At 49.6% G+C, this 15,225-nt stretch overlaps 6 protein-coding genes across 6 annotated transcripts; 1 reads left to right on the top strand and 5 right to left on the bottom strand.

Moving 5' to 3' along the window:
* Positions 1 to 8: 8 nt before the first annotated feature.
* PV10_06336 (uncharacterized protein) lies at positions 9 to 963 on the bottom strand. Its single transcript, XM_016371124.1, has one exon. It carries the CDS (start codon positions 774 to 776, stop codon positions 186 to 188), a length of 591 nt encoding a protein of 196 aa, XP_016223417.1. The 5' UTR covers positions 777 to 963; the 3' UTR covers positions 9 to 185.
* Positions 964 to 1,040: 77 nt separating this feature from the next.
* On the bottom strand, positions 1,041 to 3,487 carry PV10_06335 (chaperone DnaK). Its single transcript, XM_016371123.1, has 2 exons — positions 2,985 to 3,487; positions 1,041 to 2,927 (listed from the first exon to the last, which is right to left on the bottom strand). Exons 1-2 carry the CDS (start codon positions 3,332 to 3,334, stop codon positions 1,241 to 1,243), a joined length of 2,037 nt encoding a protein of 678 aa, XP_016223416.1. The 5' UTR covers positions 3,335 to 3,487; the 3' UTR covers positions 1,041 to 1,240.
* A 265-nt stretch (positions 3,488 to 3,752) lies between these two features.
* PV10_06334 (uncharacterized protein) lies at positions 3,753 to 5,089 on the bottom strand. Its single transcript, XM_016371122.1, has 2 exons — positions 4,756 to 5,089; positions 3,753 to 4,690 (listed from the first exon to the last, which is right to left on the bottom strand). The coding sequence occupies exons 1-2, from the start codon at positions 5,059 to 5,061 to the stop codon at positions 4,049 to 4,051; spliced, it is 948 nt and encodes a 315-aa protein (XP_016223415.1). The 5' UTR covers positions 5,062 to 5,089; the 3' UTR covers positions 3,753 to 4,048.
* Positions 5,090 to 5,472: 383 nt separating this feature from the next.
* Positions 5,473 to 7,334, top strand: PV10_06333 (uncharacterized protein). The gene is made up of 3 exons (XM_016371121.1): positions 5,473 to 6,835; positions 6,903 to 7,016; positions 7,073 to 7,334. The coding sequence occupies exons 1-3, from the start codon at positions 6,085 to 6,087 to the stop codon at positions 7,168 to 7,170; spliced, it is 963 nt and encodes a 320-aa protein (XP_016223414.1). The 5' UTR covers positions 5,473 to 6,084; the 3' UTR covers positions 7,171 to 7,334.
* Positions 7,335 to 11,319: 3,985 nt separating this feature from the next.
* On the bottom strand, positions 11,320 to 12,563 carry PV10_06332 (uncharacterized protein). Its single transcript, XM_016371120.1, has 2 exons — positions 12,181 to 12,563; positions 11,320 to 12,111 (listed from the first exon to the last, which is right to left on the bottom strand). Exons 1-2 carry the CDS (start codon positions 12,373 to 12,375, stop codon positions 11,467 to 11,469), a joined length of 840 nt encoding a protein of 279 aa, XP_016223413.1. The 5' UTR covers positions 12,376 to 12,563; the 3' UTR covers positions 11,320 to 11,466.
* Positions 12,564 to 12,752: 189 nt separating this feature from the next.
* Positions 12,753 to 15,089, bottom strand: PV10_06331 (uncharacterized protein). The gene has a single exon (XM_016371119.1). It carries the CDS (start codon positions 14,845 to 14,847, stop codon positions 12,895 to 12,897), a length of 1,953 nt encoding a protein of 650 aa, XP_016223412.1. The 5' UTR covers positions 14,848 to 15,089; the 3' UTR covers positions 12,753 to 12,894.
* Between the last annotated feature and the right edge of the window lie 136 nt (positions 15,090 to 15,225).

Raw genomic sequence — 15,225 nt, 5'->3', positions numbered from 1 at the left:
ATGAAGGACTGTTCCATATGATTTAGAAATACCATCGTCTGAATGCAATATAGTATGAATGAGAGCTATTTACATATGTATTAGCATCTACGCATTCTTAATCTCTGATCCATGACCCCATCCTCCTTAACCCATGATCGAGAAATCCATCCTCCATCCCTCAACCACTCATTGATCCCTATGCTTCAAACGCTCTCACACCTCGTAACAAAAAACGCCACTACTTCATACGGATGGGTCTCCTTCAACGCCTCCACAGCCTTCCTCATCACCTCCGTTCCCATCACCACCATCTCGACTTTATTCTCATCCACATACTCGACCTCTCCCCCCGCAGTACCAATATGCGGCTTCGCATGCTCCGTAGGTCGAAATTGTCCTGTCCCTCGAGTAATGAAAGCCACTTCGACATATTTAGGAGGGTCAGCGACGTTGTCGAATTTCTCTGGTGAATTTGAATCATTAGGCCAGGTCCCTGCCCCAGTGGCATGGACTGCGGAAAGAACACGTTGTGTGTCTTGAGTGGGGACGTAGAATGTCAATTGATACATGGTGGAACTGGAATCGGAACTAGTCATGGTTGGATTGTTGTGGTGTTGGGTTGGTGCACCACCAGTTATTTTGTGTGGTCGAGCTTGAAGGAGGGGGTGGTGAAGGTTTTTGGATTCGATGCGTCGGATATGAATTGCACGAGGAATGGGGTTGTTGAATGCACGTTTGCTGGCCAAGGGGTGGAGGAGATTTCTTGTCGTGATGGTGATGCGAAGTGGGAACATTTATAGATGATTTAGACTTGTGTGAAGCTGAAGAAGTGGGATATTGTTGTTGAGGTTGTGGTTGTGGTTGGTGATGATATTTTGACTTCGATTGGTGAGGTAAGGTTTGGTGTGACTTTGTCCTACCATTTAGACTTAGGTAGGTATGTTTATCCCTCGTGTTGGAGGTTATACTTTCTCACTTGTGAGACTTGTCGAGATTTGTCCAGATACGAACACGCCACAAAAGAAATAAAAATAAAATAAGAATGAATTAAAAATGACTTCAGTTACAAACAAGAGCAATTTCATTCATGGTATCTAGTCACGACCCATCCAGCCAGGGGTTTCAAAAATCATGAAAAACAACGCCCAGCCTCTCGACCTATGTGGCTTTTATTTTATCGTCCCAGGTCGAGTGGTCTAAAAATGCCCATCAAAAGCAGTCATAAGGATTATCATACCAGACCGAGTCAGATGCCAGCTCACAACTCATCGTGCGTGGGCTCATCGTCATCGCCATAGTCTGGCATGCCTCCAGCTCCACCTCCGTAGAGCTTGCTCGTGATGGGGTATGCGACCTCGGACAGTTTCTGGTATTGTTCCTCAAGGTCGTCCTTGTCGGCGGTGTCGCCGTTCTCGCTCAGCCAGTCCTGGGCTTCCTTGATGGCTTCGAGAAGAGTCTCTTTCTCGTCCTCGTCGATCTTGCCACCTAGTCCCTCTTCGTCGTTGACTTGGTTCTTGATGTTGACTGCGTAGTTCTCCAGTCGGTTTCGGGATTCGATCTTTTCCCGAATCAACTTATCTTCCTCCGCGAATTCTTCAGCCTCGGCGACCATGCGGTCAATCTCTTCTTGTGAGAGACGACCCTTGTCATTGGTGATAGTAATAGATTTGGAGTTACCAGTTCCCTTGTCGCCAGCCGAAACCTTGAGAATGCCGTTGGCGTCCAATTCAAACGACACTTCAATCTGAGGGACACCACGAGGCGCAGGGGGGATATTGGTGAGTTCGAATTTACCGAGGAGGTTGTTGTCCTTGGTCAATGATCGTTCACCTTCAAAGACCTGGATGAGGACCACAGGCTGGTTATCGGCGGCCGTCGAGAAGATCTGGGATTTCTTGGTGGGGACAACAGTATTGCGAGGAATCAGTTTAGTCATGACGCCTCCGGTGGTCTCGATACCAAGGGTAAGTGGGTTGACATCCATCAAGACAATGTCCTCCGTGCCGGCTTCTCCAGAGAGGATACCACCTTGAACGGCAGCACCGAATGCAACGGCTTCATCAGGGTTGATGCCTTTGCTGGCTTTCTTGCCACCGAAGTACTCTTCGATCATTGACTGAACCTTGGGAATTCTAGTAGACCCACCGATCAAGACAATGTCGTCAATGTCGGATTTCTTGGCTTTTGCATCCTTGAGGACTTGCTCGACGGGTTTGAGAGTCTTTTTGAACAGATCCATGTTGAGTTCCTCAAATTTGGCTCGAGTCAGAGTCTCGGAGAAATCCTTGCCCTCGTGGAAGGCTTCAATTTCGATGCGAGTGGACATTTGAGACGACAGGGTTCGCTTGGCTCTCTCGACTTCGCGCTTGAGCTTACCCATAGTCTTGAGGTCCTTTCGAATATCCACGTCGTTCTTCTTGTTGTAGAGCTTGACAAAGTGGTCGATGACTCGCTGATCGAAATCTTCACCGCCAAGATGGGTATCACCAGCAGTAGCCAGGACCTCGAAAACACCGTCGTCAATTGAGAGCAGAGAGACATCGAAAGTGCCACCACCGAGATCGTAGACGATAATTTGGCTTTCCTTCTTGCTGGTCTTGTCGAGTCCATAGGCGATAGCTGCGGCCGTAGGCTCGTTGACGACGCGGAGAACAGTCAAACCTGCGATCACACCAGCATCCTTTGTAGCCTGTCGCTGGTTGTCGTTGAAATAGGCTGGGACGGTGACGACGGCGTGGGTGACTTTCTTGCCAAGGTATGACTCTGCGACTTCCTTCATCTTGCCCAAAACCATGGCCGAAACCTCTTCAGGGGTAAAGGTACGAGCTTTGCCCTGGACCTCAACACTGACAACGGGTTTTTCGTCTTGGTTGACCACCTTAAAGGGGAAGTGTTTGGCGTCACGGGTGACATCCTTGTCCGAGAACTTTCGACCGATCAAACGCCTGAAAAGAGAAGTTAGTCATGAGGCCGGATTTGATGATTGCAGGATAAACACTTACTTGATATCAAAAATGGTCCTTGTAGGATTTGACGCATACTGATTCTTTGCAGCGTCGCCAACCAACCGTTCGTCGTCGGTAAAGGCCACATATGAGGGGGTAATTCTGTTTCCTTGGTCGTTGACAATGATTTCAACTTTTCCATTCTGCATCACACCGACGCAAGAATATGTGGTTCCCAAGTCAATACCGATGACGGTTCCATAGTTAGTGTCCGAGTCGTTCAGGGGAGCTTGGTCTTGGGCTTGGACTGAGCCGATGAGGGCGAGGGGGCAGATGAAGATGAGGAGGAGGTAGAAGATGGTAGTCCACTGGAAAGTGGTGGATGTAGAATGACCACGACGAGCCATGGTGAGAGACCAGAGCAAGGAGCCGGGGATGAAAAAAGGAAAAAAAGAGTGTTGTCACAGACAAGCAGAGAGGATGAGGAACAAAGTACAGTGGTGGGTAGCCAGGAAAATATTTATGTGAAATAGGACTGACAAGTTATCGATACGCTGTCCTTTTCGCGAAGCCCGCAAGTCCGTCACCCGCAAACCGCCACTGCCTCAGAAATTCATCGAAGACCGCGAAACCGTGTCACGACCCGCGACCTGCACCAGCGCTACAGCACTGCAGCCACTACGGAACCCTACAGCACGACATTTTACGACTTTGGAATGACGGCAATATTTTAATTGTGGGGATGAGAGGGGAGTTACGGCACAGCGGCGCTGCGTAGGGGTGAAGCCACACATCCACATTAATAATGAATGACATTTACAGGGGCTGTCATTCACCCTTTTTGCTGGTTGGGGTGAAGAAGTGTCCTTGGCAAGGGGACAGCCTGGCCTTAAGTTACCACGTGGTCAGGATGTTAAGGGCTACAGTGGCCACTCGGGCTCATCCACGCCTGGAATTCCCCAAAATAGGCCCTACTCCCCTCTAGATTGACGCTCACCCCCTATTTAGTGCCCCTTGGCCCCCCTTGTTGCCTGCCATCAGAGCCTACTAGAAACTTCTACTCAGCCCATATCATCACAATCATTCGTTGCCACCGTCGTCCTCTTTTTTCCCTCGTCAGTTCAGATTGTGGTGTATGTTTGTCTGAACCGTGAAAGCATGTGTTCTTCCACCGTCACTTCCTTCCCAGCCGACCCATCCAATGGTTTAATTACACAGTCAGCATTACCGTCCAAGAAGAATGGAACTGAATATCTCTCTGTGCCACTCGTGTTGATGACCCGATGAACATTGCTCTTGTAAGCCCCTGCTGTCCAGATTTGAAGCATATCTCCCACATTTACAACGTAGGCATCGGGGTTGGGAGGGACATCTAACCATTCATTCGTGTCTTGATTGAGGACCTGTAGGCCCGAGTGGCCGTCTTGGAGCAATAGAGTGATGGCTCCGAAGTCAGTATGTGCACCAGCTCCTACTGCATTAGCCTCTGCATCGACAGGATGCGGTGGATAGTGAAGCAGTCGAACCACGGCGATGGGATCCTTGCAGAACTGGGAGAAAATGGTAGTATCAACATGATCAAGACCACGGCCGAGAATCTGCAGGATAATGTCTGAAAGAAATATCATCGATCGATGATACTGAGTCAAAGGGTCTTCAAAGCATGACTGGCTGATCAAGCTTGTTGGAGGCCAGACATTGGGCGACTGAAATGGACGGTATGGAGGTTTATTGTTGGGGATCTCACGACCAATGTAAAATCCCTGCAAGACTATCGTTGGTATGGTATCTATAGAAGACTTTGTTGGACGCAACCGGCGAAACATACCTCCTTGAGATCTGTTGGCTTGCCCTCCTCCAGTGCTTGTGTGCCGATTGCCTCATATCCACGACCTGGAATCCCACTCATCTTGAGTTTCTCCTCCACAGGCAGGCTGAAAACAGCTTTGGCAGAATCGACCACTTGAGACTGCAATTCCTTAGCCACGCCGTGTCCAACAATCTGGAAGAATCCACTGGTTGAGCAAGCCGCCCGGATCTGGTCGACGACCGTGGCTGCTGCAGAGCTTGTCGAATCAGCAATATACGGTGATATATCCACAGTAGGGATATGAAAGGTGGACTTCATTGCCATTTTATTTTGTGGTAGCTCTCACTTATTGTGATGCCTTGGACAGATGTGGTTACATAGGTATATATATGTATATGCGGCTGTCCCCGCACACCCATGTCTGGATCCTCTCGTACAGATAAGGGTGTGATGGTGGCATGAGGAGCGGAGATAGGGTTTGGCCATAGCCGACTGTACAATGGTTCGCTGTCTCAAGTACTTCGTAGATTTCCTCCGTACGAGGATTCGTACTTGATTTTAAGCAATCTCGACATGTTCAAGTGTAGCATCCAACACCCACTGTGGACAAGGACGCAAATGAATGATCACCTCACGTGATATCACGTGAATGTCGTCGTCTAACCTTCCACGCTTCTTCTCTCTGTTCCTCTTCCTCTCACTCTCTCCACCTTCAAAGTGGAATGACATCTCTGCCAACCAACGTCAGCATTTCCAGTTGGATTGTTGACGCAGGAACAAGACACCAACCCGGCTAAAAATATCCTCCACACACACCTAGCTGGTGTGGTGGAAGTTGTACGAGATGGCCAAAAGAGTCAGCATCCTCCCAAGCCTGAGGAAGACAAAGGCCTCGATGACGCCCTTTTATTTGGCCACAGGTCTTGGTCTTGACTTGGCGATATGCACCTCACTCGGCCTGCGTCATGCAGAAGCTTCAACCGGATCCAGTTAAAGTCCCAAACCCTTCCAATTATGGCTCGGTTTATTGAATCTTGGCCAGCAGTAATGGTGAGACCATCAGCCTCCACGACTCGGCTGCCTATTGAATGTGCACAAATCGATGAAAGTTGCTTTGACGGCTCATCGCGGCGTCCAAGAGGCTTGGAATCTCTTGAGGTCTTAACCTGTGATTCCAGATCTCCCCACATTTACACAATTTTCATGATGATCACCTAGTACACCAGCATGTTGTTGAACCTGACTATATAGGCCGTGGTTGTCCAACGCCACCTTGGAAGTCCTCACCTTTTTCCCGTTCTCATCATTTCCCAGTCGCAGATTCCGTTGACGACCAGCCTCGAAATCATGCATCCTTCATTCCGAACCCTTGGTGGGCTTGCACTGGCCGTGGCTACCGTCAATGCTCAGTTGCAGGGCTTCAACTACGGTGCCACCTTTGAAGATGGTACATGTCGGATGGTTTCCGACTATGAGGGAGCCTTCAATACTGCCCGGAACCTCGTTGGCACTGACGGTGGCTTTACAGCTGCCCGTCTGTATACCACTGTCCAGTGTGACACGGTCAACACACCCACCTCTGCCATCCAAGCTGCCATCAACACCAACACGACGTTGCTATTAGGAATGTGGGCCAGTGCTGGAGACGGTATTTTTGAGGATGAACTTGCCGCTTTGACCAATGCAGTCAACCAATATGGTACTGCCTTTACCGACCGTGTGGTGGGAATCAGTGTTGGTTCCGAGGATTTATATCGATCCAGCCCCCAAGGTGTTGCAGGTGAAGCTGGTATTGGAGTCGACTCGGCCACTATAGTCCGATATATCGATCGTGTTAGGGACTTGATCGACCGAACACCCCTCCTACAAGACATCCCTGTTGGACATGTCGACACCTGGACTGCATGGGTACTTCCCGAGAATGCCATCGTGGCAGAGCGTGTTGACTGGCTGGGCCACAACTCATTTCCCTATTTTGAAGCCACCCTCGCAAACCCAATTGAGGAAGCCGATGCTATCTTCTACAGAGCCCTGGCGGCCACCGAAGGCGTCTCAGGTGGAAAACCAGTTTTGGTCACCGAGACTGGATGGCCTCACAGTAAGTTGTCAACCCCGGAGATAGTTATCACAATGGTAAGTAGCATCTACTGACCACAATCCTACAGTTGGTGAAGACATGAACCTTGCCGTTGCATCTCTCGAGAACGCTCGCACTTATTGGGCTGGAGTCGGCTGCGATCTATTCGGCAATCGTGACACATTCTGGTACACTCTAACTGGTAAGTTCTATATTGGGCCTACTCATGGCATCAGAGACACGGCTAACATGGATTAGATGCCAATACCGGTCAAACCGACATCTCCTTTGGTGTTGCTGGACCTGGCAACCCGCCATCCACCACACCTGTCTTTGATCTGTCATGCGAAGCATAATGGTCATTTAACCGTCAAACGATTAACATGTACCCAAAAACGTGTCTGCATCTACGAACACTGTACCTTTAATGAAAGGTTGATGACAATTTAGATCATTTGTATATAGATCCTACAGCCATATACTAGTAATATACGACCCATCTACGTGACGACTTCGAGAGATGTCTGCGCATCGCTGACAGTATGCATCGCCGGACGGACAATTGTGAAATTGTGCGGAGCTTTTATATTGTAGTGCAGTTCTGGGATTGAGGCCGACTTCACACTGGCAAATGTCACTCAGTTTAGAAGATTCATATCATGATAATGATAGACTGTTCAGTTTCAATAATCTCAAACCCCGACAGCTTGATTTATTTGATCTCATAAGAGGGCTCTCCGAACTTCAAGATTACGAGACACGTAGAAGTTGGCCGTACCAGCGGCCGCATAGGGTGAAACAGATAGCGACCTCCCAGCATTCTCCAAGGCTCGTCGATGGTGGCCGGTGAGAGGGTCCGGGGGGGGGGCGGGAAGTTAGAGGAACAAGTGGGGTCCTTCTAGGAACGTGCCAATTCGCTCGCTACAGGCCGCAGGGCCTTGATGCATGCAACATCCACACTAATAATAATATGTTCTTAATAAAGTGTGACAGAACAGAATGGCGTGTGATTCCAGGACAGGACTGGCATTCAGAACAGTGATAGCCTGATTAGATTGCCTCCTGGAATCAAGTATGTAACTCCACCGCGTGCACTCCTAACGGTCCAACGCGATGAGATACATATGACCTCAGTTCCATAGTTTTGGACAAGAGTGTACATATGTCGATATGCAGTCCCAAGCTGATAGTCTTAGCCACAGTTCTCAAAATGATCGGTTCTCCTCGCAGCCGCTTGAGGTCCTGAGAAACATCTTCCAGAAAGTGAGTGTTCGCCAACACAGCCAATTCCAATACTAATGCGGGCCTAGGTCTCTCGAAGGAGTGACCTCGTTAACCTGTGTGGTGTTTGTAAACTCTTCTCACAGATTGCCACTCCTCTCTTGTACGCGCGTCTTGAGATAAAGTGCCCTGAGGGGTACAATCCTCGGACCTCTACTCTGAAGCACTTTTCCAAAACTAGTCCTCAAATCGACATCACCTCTAATCTCGGATACGTTAAAGACTTGGCCCTCACGACTAAATTTGTAGCGCTGGCGGATAACGGACAACGTTGTTGGCACCAGCGATTCGAAGACGAGGAAGGGAGCGAAGAAAGAGCTTTGGACCCGGATCATCCTGGAGACTGCAAGTATGATGCGGATGATTTTGATGAAGATGAAGACTCGGTCTGCAATTGTGTACGATGCACGAATCAAGACAGAAATAATTCCTGGGATGTCGAGCCCCGTTTCTACGAGGAGGACTTCTTGGAATTCTGCTGTCGGCTCTCTGACGACGCCTTGAGAAGCTTTCGGTATGCAAACTCGTCCTCCCATCACATATTTGCTCAAGTGTTGCAGGTGGGAACTGGGTTCCTGTGTCCCACAGAATATACTTGGTGCGGACGGGTATCTTCCCCAACATCAGACTAGTCTTGAGAGTATTGCTCTTATCACAGATGGTGCTTGCGATGTGGCAATGGACGGCGAGAACGAATACGATCTGACGAAGTTTGTTAACATTCGGAGCTTTTCCTGGACTGGACCTCAAGCCAAGGAAGATTTTGACGCAATCAAAGACTGCCTTACTGCAAACGCGGGACACTTGGAAGTTCTTAACCTTGATCTCCTGAACTGGTCAAAAGCCGACGACTTTTGGTATATAGAACATACACGATGGTCAGACGAGCCCACTCGACGCAAGAACTTCTTCGCCGAAGACATTCTGGGCCTGCCTTGGAACGTCGACAGTCGAAGCAGCTGTGTCTGTTTTCCTGTGTTACAACATCTGCTCCTCGGGCAGGTGTCCTTTGACTCCGCCATCACTCAGCTGGTCAATGCGTTTTCGTTCTTTCAATTGAAGCAACTCAAGCTCTGGAATTGCCCACAGACGTCTGAATTGTTGGAGCATCTGACTGAGGCCCGACAAGATATGGAACTTGAATCTCTCGAGATAACGTGCGGGTATGAGTATGGCGACAATAATGACAAGTGGGAACTGGAGTTTACGGTTCCCCCATTCTTGCAGAAGCTCTCACGTCTTAGAGACTTGTACCTCTGTTTGCCTCTTGCGCAGTGGGATACGGTTATGGACTCCGTTTGCAGTCAATTAGAGACTTTGGAGCGTGTCGCCATCCATGCACGAGCTATCGACATTGACGACGAAAGCCCGTCTTTTGAGGAAGAAGTGGACGGTGAACCAGGTTTTTATGATGGTCACTTGAAGCTTCTCACACAAGGACATTGTGATGTCGTCGGGATACAATATCCTCCTGACTTTGCGGTGGGTGCAATCAACCTTTGACGTCTAAATTGCTGACTTTTGGGAAAAGCGAAATTGTCTCGAGCCACACGCACATGACGTTTCTTGCAGACTTCTGCATTTAAGAGCCGCAGGGGACTCTTTGACTAGGCGCGACTATGAATTCTATGTTGATCGCGAGGAAGTAGACAGCTTTGCTGACTGGGTTTTCGGACCTGACGGCTTCCCTGAGCTTCTTGTTCTCGCATATGGCGACTTTGCATTCCCCGACATACACAAAGACGATAACGTGCTCTACTGCAGGAACAATGTAGCCCAAGGGGAGGAAGTCGTTCAACCCACTCACTTCAAGATCCTTGAGCCCGCAGATGAGCCTCTTTGGGATTGGGTTCAGGGCAATATGGATGCATTGTCAGCTTGTGCTTACAAGCCGTTCCTTCGGGTCTAACATACGTGGGGAGGGACATGACAATAAGCAATTAGGTATACGGTTGCGGTTACGCCAATAACAGTAGTATTATGCACGTTGAATGTAGCATGTACTTAGCATGGTCTGAATAGAATGTGTCCTGCCACAGACTCCATCGTTTCCACTCCTCCGATCCTAACGACGTCATATCCAAAACAACCTACTTACCCCCTCCAAATAGTAGCGTTTACTTCCTTACAATCACGTCAAGACCATCACGACGATCAATCAAGTCATTCATGACCAACTAAATATCTAGTAACCAACCATCAACATGTCCACCAACGTCGACACCAGTCTCGCCACTCAACCCACCGGCCGAGCCGCCCAATTCGCCAAGGACCATTCAACCAGCAAACCCGAGGATCCCATCTTATATGGCGGCTGGTTCTGTCCATTCGTCCAACGAGTATGGATAGTAATGCACGAGAAAAGTATCCGTCATCAATATATCGAAATCAACCCATATAAAAAAGAACCTGAATTTCTCGCTTTAAATCCACGCGGCTTGGTGCCCACACTCGCCGTACCGGTACCATCGTTGCAAGGGCAAAATCAACGGAAGCCATTGTATGAAAGTACAGTTATTTGCGAGTATCTCGAGGAAGTATATCCGGGGAACAAAGGCTCAGGCTCAGGCTCAGGCTCCGCCAGTTCCTCGTTATTACCTTCGGATTCAGCGTACGAAAAAGCCAGATGTCGGATTTGGATCGATCATATCAACGGTAAGATCGTGCCGGCGTTTTATCGCTTTATGCAACATACACCGGAAAAGGCGTATACGTTGGAAGAGGCGAGGGAGGAGTTTTTGGGTCATATTAAAACGATTGTGCGTGAGATCATGGTGTCGGGTGGGGTGGGGGGACCGTGGTTTCTGGGTGAGACGTTTGGTATGGTTGATGTGATGCTGGCTCCGTGGATTTGTCGATTGTTTCTCTTTGATGTGTATAAAAAGGGTGGGTTGGGGGTGCCTGCTGAGGGGAAGGGAGGTGCGGATGAGGAGGTTTGGATCCGTTGGCGGATCTGGGTTGATGCTATTCTTGATAGAGAGAGTGTGCGGGATACTCTGTCTGATCGACAGATGTATGTCGAGGCTTACAAGCGATATGCGGAGGATACTACGCAGAGTGAGGTGGCTAAAGCCACGAGGCTGGGGAGGAATATGCCTTGAGTCGCTGGGTTTGGGTCTGGGGTTGGAAGCGAAGACAAGGCTTGCGTCGGCAATGAGACACGATATTTATCAACGAACCAGTGCTCAACGTGATCACGATGGGGTACCAGAATACAGAAGAGTTGTTTGGCAAAGAGAGCACATTGAGAATGGTCATTTGTGATAGATTGTATGCATTTCTCGCTAGTCGTTGGCTCCAGGATTTCGTTCACGTAGGCAGTGTCGACTTTAATCCCCCCCAAACATGAAATTGATCACACGGTGTTGTCTCTATCGTTTAGCCTCTCCTCTCAAGTCTCCTCCGAGGCCATACCCCCGAATCTTCTCCCATTCCAACTTTTGACGTGTGACAGGTAATTGCCTTCTCAAAGCTTTGAAACTTGTCTCATTCAAGGCGACCAAAGTCCGGTTGACCTCTTCCTGATACTGTTTCTCAATGGCGGCAACCTTGCGGATTATACTGGCCCCATCGCTACCATCCACGGTCACCGACTGGATCTTCTTGGTGGTCGTCAACGCCACATTCCCATCTTCATAATAATGCACGTGTACATTGATCGAGCCTTGAAGACTCGAGTTAGATGGGTCGTAGAGGAATGTACTCCGCCAGCGACCGGAGATGAAGTTCTTGGGTGAGGATTTTGTAGTTGAGAGGAGGATGGCAACCTGATCGTCCTGCGGCGTGGCGGAGACGGAGAAGGCAGAAGATGAGCTTGGTGGGTAGTGTTCGGCAAAGTGTGTTGATAGAGATTTCAAGATGGATTGAATGAGCGAAGTGTGCTGGGTGTCATGGGTGTAGGATTGGGAGTTGCTGGCTTTGGAAGTGCTATGGTCAAAGTCGAAGGATGTGGATGAAGCGGTGTCGTAGTACTTGTTTGTACTCGAGGGGACACGGTTGTATGAGGAGATTAAAACCTGTTATGATCAAGACAGACAATATTAGCGGATGTTCAATGGTGAGACGGGCGTCGGGGTGGGATATACATGATCACTGGCACCGGGGAGCTTGACGGCCACCAGTTGCTCCTCGTTGTATTTCTGGAAAGCAGGCTTGAGCTTTGCAGTTAAAGAAGGGTCATTGTCCGAGGCGAGGATTTGGATGTCTTTGACTACATCCTGTAGCTCTCCTGGAGGAGCGCCTTGTATGAAGGACGAGGTAATGTCGACCGTGGACGCCATGATACGACGGATGGAATGAGGGGCGTCGGATTGGGTAGGCAGGTTAAGAACTCGCAGTTGGAAGGGACGGTGTAAGTCTCGGGTTATGTGAGAGACAACAACACGTCCTGATCTGTAGCAATCTTGACGCAGACCTGAGAGCTGAGGTATGGGATGCGCCAGGTGTGGGATGTGAGATTGAGATGTGCCTGATGGGTGCGAGTTGCGGTTGTTCCTGCCTGCACTTTGGGGTTGGTCACTGTTGGCAGGTGTGGGGTAAATTCCAAATGTCGATTGCGCCTTCCATCAATAGAGGCACTATCAGAAAGAAACCCAGTTCTACAGTATCTGTAAAATTCCTCAATGAACAAGCTTATCACACGGAATCACTATGCTCAAGGACTTCAAAATCAGAATGGTCATTCTTTCATCATAAAAGGTCATTCCAAGGACCACCAGAGCAAAAATAAGTATAATTCCAAACTGGTCAAGGCGACCAAACCTCAAATTCTATACCAGAGCGCCTCGCTTTCGAATCGTTCAATCAATGCTCATGCTCATGATCCCATCGTTGGTTTCGTTCATGCCTTGTAGCCCAACCTTTTTACTGCCTGCAATGCTGCTTCCGCTGTTACTTCGGTCCCCGTGTCCATGCCCGTGGCCATTGGCCTTGTTGGGCAGCTTAGACCATGATTTGTCGTTGGTCAACACTGGACTCTGTGGCAAAACAGGACTGCTCTGCACACTCAGCCCAGGTGAAACTGCTCTTCTTTTGACAAAGTAAGGATCAAACTCATCGTCTCGCCGCCGTTTGTTGTTAACTCGTCTCGCAATGTCGCCTGCCGTGGGAGGGTAAGCCGCGAGTGGTGTTGTTGATCTGGACCGGGATCGGTTGAAATGTCGGAGCGCAGGGTTGTCCAATGAAGATCCAGGAGTGTCCATCGCTTCATCACTGATCGCCGACGAGCTCTCCCTAGGGACCAATGTCGGCGGAGGTGTTCGATATCGGTCATCAAATGCATCCCAAAATCCTAGTCCCGCTCCATTCTTCTCAGCTTGTCGGCTGAAGCTATCAGGCGGCAGCGAGGTCTTCAAGCTCATACTGATGTCTTCAATGGAATCCTCGACTGGGTCCAATGTCCCCCCTCCACTGGACTGTAGCACTGGTGAGGTGACTTGGGAGGAGGTGGGATCATTCTCATGGACTTGACGAACAATCTCTGCTTCTCGACGGGCTTCACTTTCAATCGGAGCTGATTCTTCCAACAATGCTGCACGAATTCGAGCAAATCCTTTGGTTTTTGGTAAGAGATTGCCTCGTCTGGTAACTGCTCGTCGGATCACCCCTCTGGGTCCTTCAGCGTCCATGTCTGATAATGATTGGCCAGCGTTGGATTTGTGGGGTGCATTGTCTTCGCTGTCGGACAAATTCAAGTCGTTTGTCCCTAGACTCAGACTTTCTCGCCGTGACTGGACTTGTTGCCTTGTGAGTCCTGAGCCAAAGTAGCCATTTCCCCCGTTTTCGACACTCTTTAGAATACCAGGAGATAGAGGTCCAGGGGACGGCTTGGAGCTATTCATACTTACGCTGCTCGAACTGTGTTGGCTTTTGCCTTTGCGTGTCCGAGCTCGCCTAAAGCTCATGAGATGAGGTTGAAAACTCATCAGACTTGCTTGAGCTGGTGAAGGTTGATTGTTGAGCCATTCCATGCCAGGACTATTGGCTAAGGCTGGCACCAATCCACCACTCAACCGGGACACTGCAGGAGTATTGAGAACGGGATCATCCATTTCTCGATCTATGGCCATTCCATCAGACGAAGAATCCGAGTCAGAGTCCGAATCCGATCCGAGCATGTTGACACTACTGACTGAGCTCGAAAGTGTGGTTCGGTCGTTGGACAAGCCCCATAACCCGTTGGAGGGGTTGCTGGGTGAGTCTAGAACATTGTTGGCAAAACTCCTCCGTCCTGGGATTGTGATTCCTCGGCCAGTAATGGGAGAAGCGTCAGGGGAGGCCTCAGCCAGGGTGGAATGGTGTAAATTGGTACATGCTCGAGTGTAGTCTAGACCCCGTGATCTCCTGGGGAGCATAGATGCAGGTGAACCATAGATATGGGAAGAATCCAGCTTTGGAGATAAGGGTATGCGGGAAACAGGACTGGTGGTATCTTCAAGTGTGTCTTTCGATGGCATGTGGAGGGAGAGGCCTCGAGCATGGAAGGACGCTCGCAAGGGGGTGACGGGTTCGGCAATTGCCGTGTCATCTTTGGACACTCGTCGCTGAGGTTCTCGAAAGGCAGGTGAGGGTGAGAGGGCAGGCTTTGGTGCATCTGAGAGGGATCGAGGTTTGGGAGATGACCGTTCCGAGGTTCTAAAGGATCGAGGAGTTCGTTCACCTTCTTGGAATTCTTGCTCGAGTTGTTGGGCGAGAATCGATCGAGCAGAAGTGGGTGTTTTGTCCATTTGGTTGGACATGACGGATGTGGACATTTCGACGTAGATATGGGTAGGTGGGTTATGGGATCAACGAGGACGCGTCGGGGAACTGGCCGGGGTTATAGCCATGCTGGGCTTTCAACACGATTTATGATTGGAATGTTCTGTAGAAGCAGACGGAGTTGTGGCAGTAGGAACGATGTCGAAGATACAGAGGTGTAACAGGTCGGGGGTGCCCTTAACAAAGAAGCAACTAAAGACGGCGCTTGTGTCTTGGTAGGCGGCTGGAGACCGAGTGGGATGAGGTTTAATCAATCTAGAGAAGAGGGGCGACGGGTCGTGTTGGAGAGTGAGTGAATCATGATTCAGGAAACACGTGCTCACACGTGCTCACTCGTGATCGGTCTGTCTTCAACGACTCTCCACTTCATA

The sequence above is a fragment of the Exophiala mesophila genome, assembly GCF_000836275.1.
Source record: "Exophiala mesophila strain CBS 40295 unplaced genomic scaffold supercont1.4, whole genome shotgun sequence".
NCBI lineage: Eukaryota > Fungi > Ascomycota > Eurotiomycetes > Chaetothyriales > Herpotrichiellaceae > Exophiala > Exophiala mesophila.
This window is presented reverse-complemented; position numbering and strand designations above follow the sequence as displayed.

What these genes read in the sequence shown, in the direction of transcription:
- PV10_06333 (XM_016371121.1), top strand. Translation starts at nt 6,085, where the DNA reads ATGCATCCTTCATTCCGAACCCTTGGTGGGCTTGCACTGGCCGTGGCT. An exon ending in CGAGACTGGATGGCCTCACA is followed by an intron (nt 6,836 to 6,902) that starts GTAAGTTGTCAA and finishes ACAATCCTACAG; the next exon opens with TTGGTGAAGACATGAACCTT. An exon ending in ATTCTGGTACACTCTAACTG is followed by an intron (nt 7,017 to 7,072) that starts GTAAGTTCTATA and finishes AACATGGATTAG; the next exon opens with ATGCCAATACCGGTCAAACC.
- PV10_06331 (XM_016371119.1), bottom strand. Translation starts at nt 14,847, where the DNA reads ATGTCCACATCCGTCATGTCCAACCAAATGGACAAAACACCCACTTCT.
- PV10_06336 (XM_016371124.1), bottom strand. Translation starts at nt 776, where the DNA reads ATGTTCCCACTTCGCATCACCATCACGACAAGAAATCTCCTCCACCCC.
- PV10_06335 (XM_016371123.1), bottom strand. Translation starts at nt 3,334, where the DNA reads ATGGCTCGTCGTGGTCATTCTACATCCACCACTTTCCAGTGGACTACC. An exon ending in AGGACCATTTTTGATATCAA is followed by an intron (nt 2,928 to 2,984) that starts GTAAGTGTTTAT and finishes TTCTCTTTTCAG; the next exon opens with GCGTTTGATCGGTCGAAAGT.
- PV10_06334 (XM_016371122.1), bottom strand. Translation starts at nt 5,061, where the DNA reads ATGGCAATGAAGTCCACCTTTCATATCCCTACTGTGGATATATCACCG. An exon ending in AGCCAACAGATCTCAAGGAG is followed by an intron (nt 4,691 to 4,755) that starts GTATGTTTCGCC and finishes ATAGTCTTGCAG; the next exon opens with GGATTTTACATTGGTCGTGA.
- PV10_06332 (XM_016371120.1), bottom strand. Translation starts at nt 12,375, where the DNA reads ATGGCGTCCACGGTCGACATTACCTCGTCCTTCATACAAGGCGCTCCT. An exon ending in TCCCCGGTGCCAGTGATCAT is followed by an intron (nt 12,112 to 12,180) that starts GTATATCCCACC and finishes TGATCATAACAG; the next exon opens with GTTTTAATCTCCTCATACAA.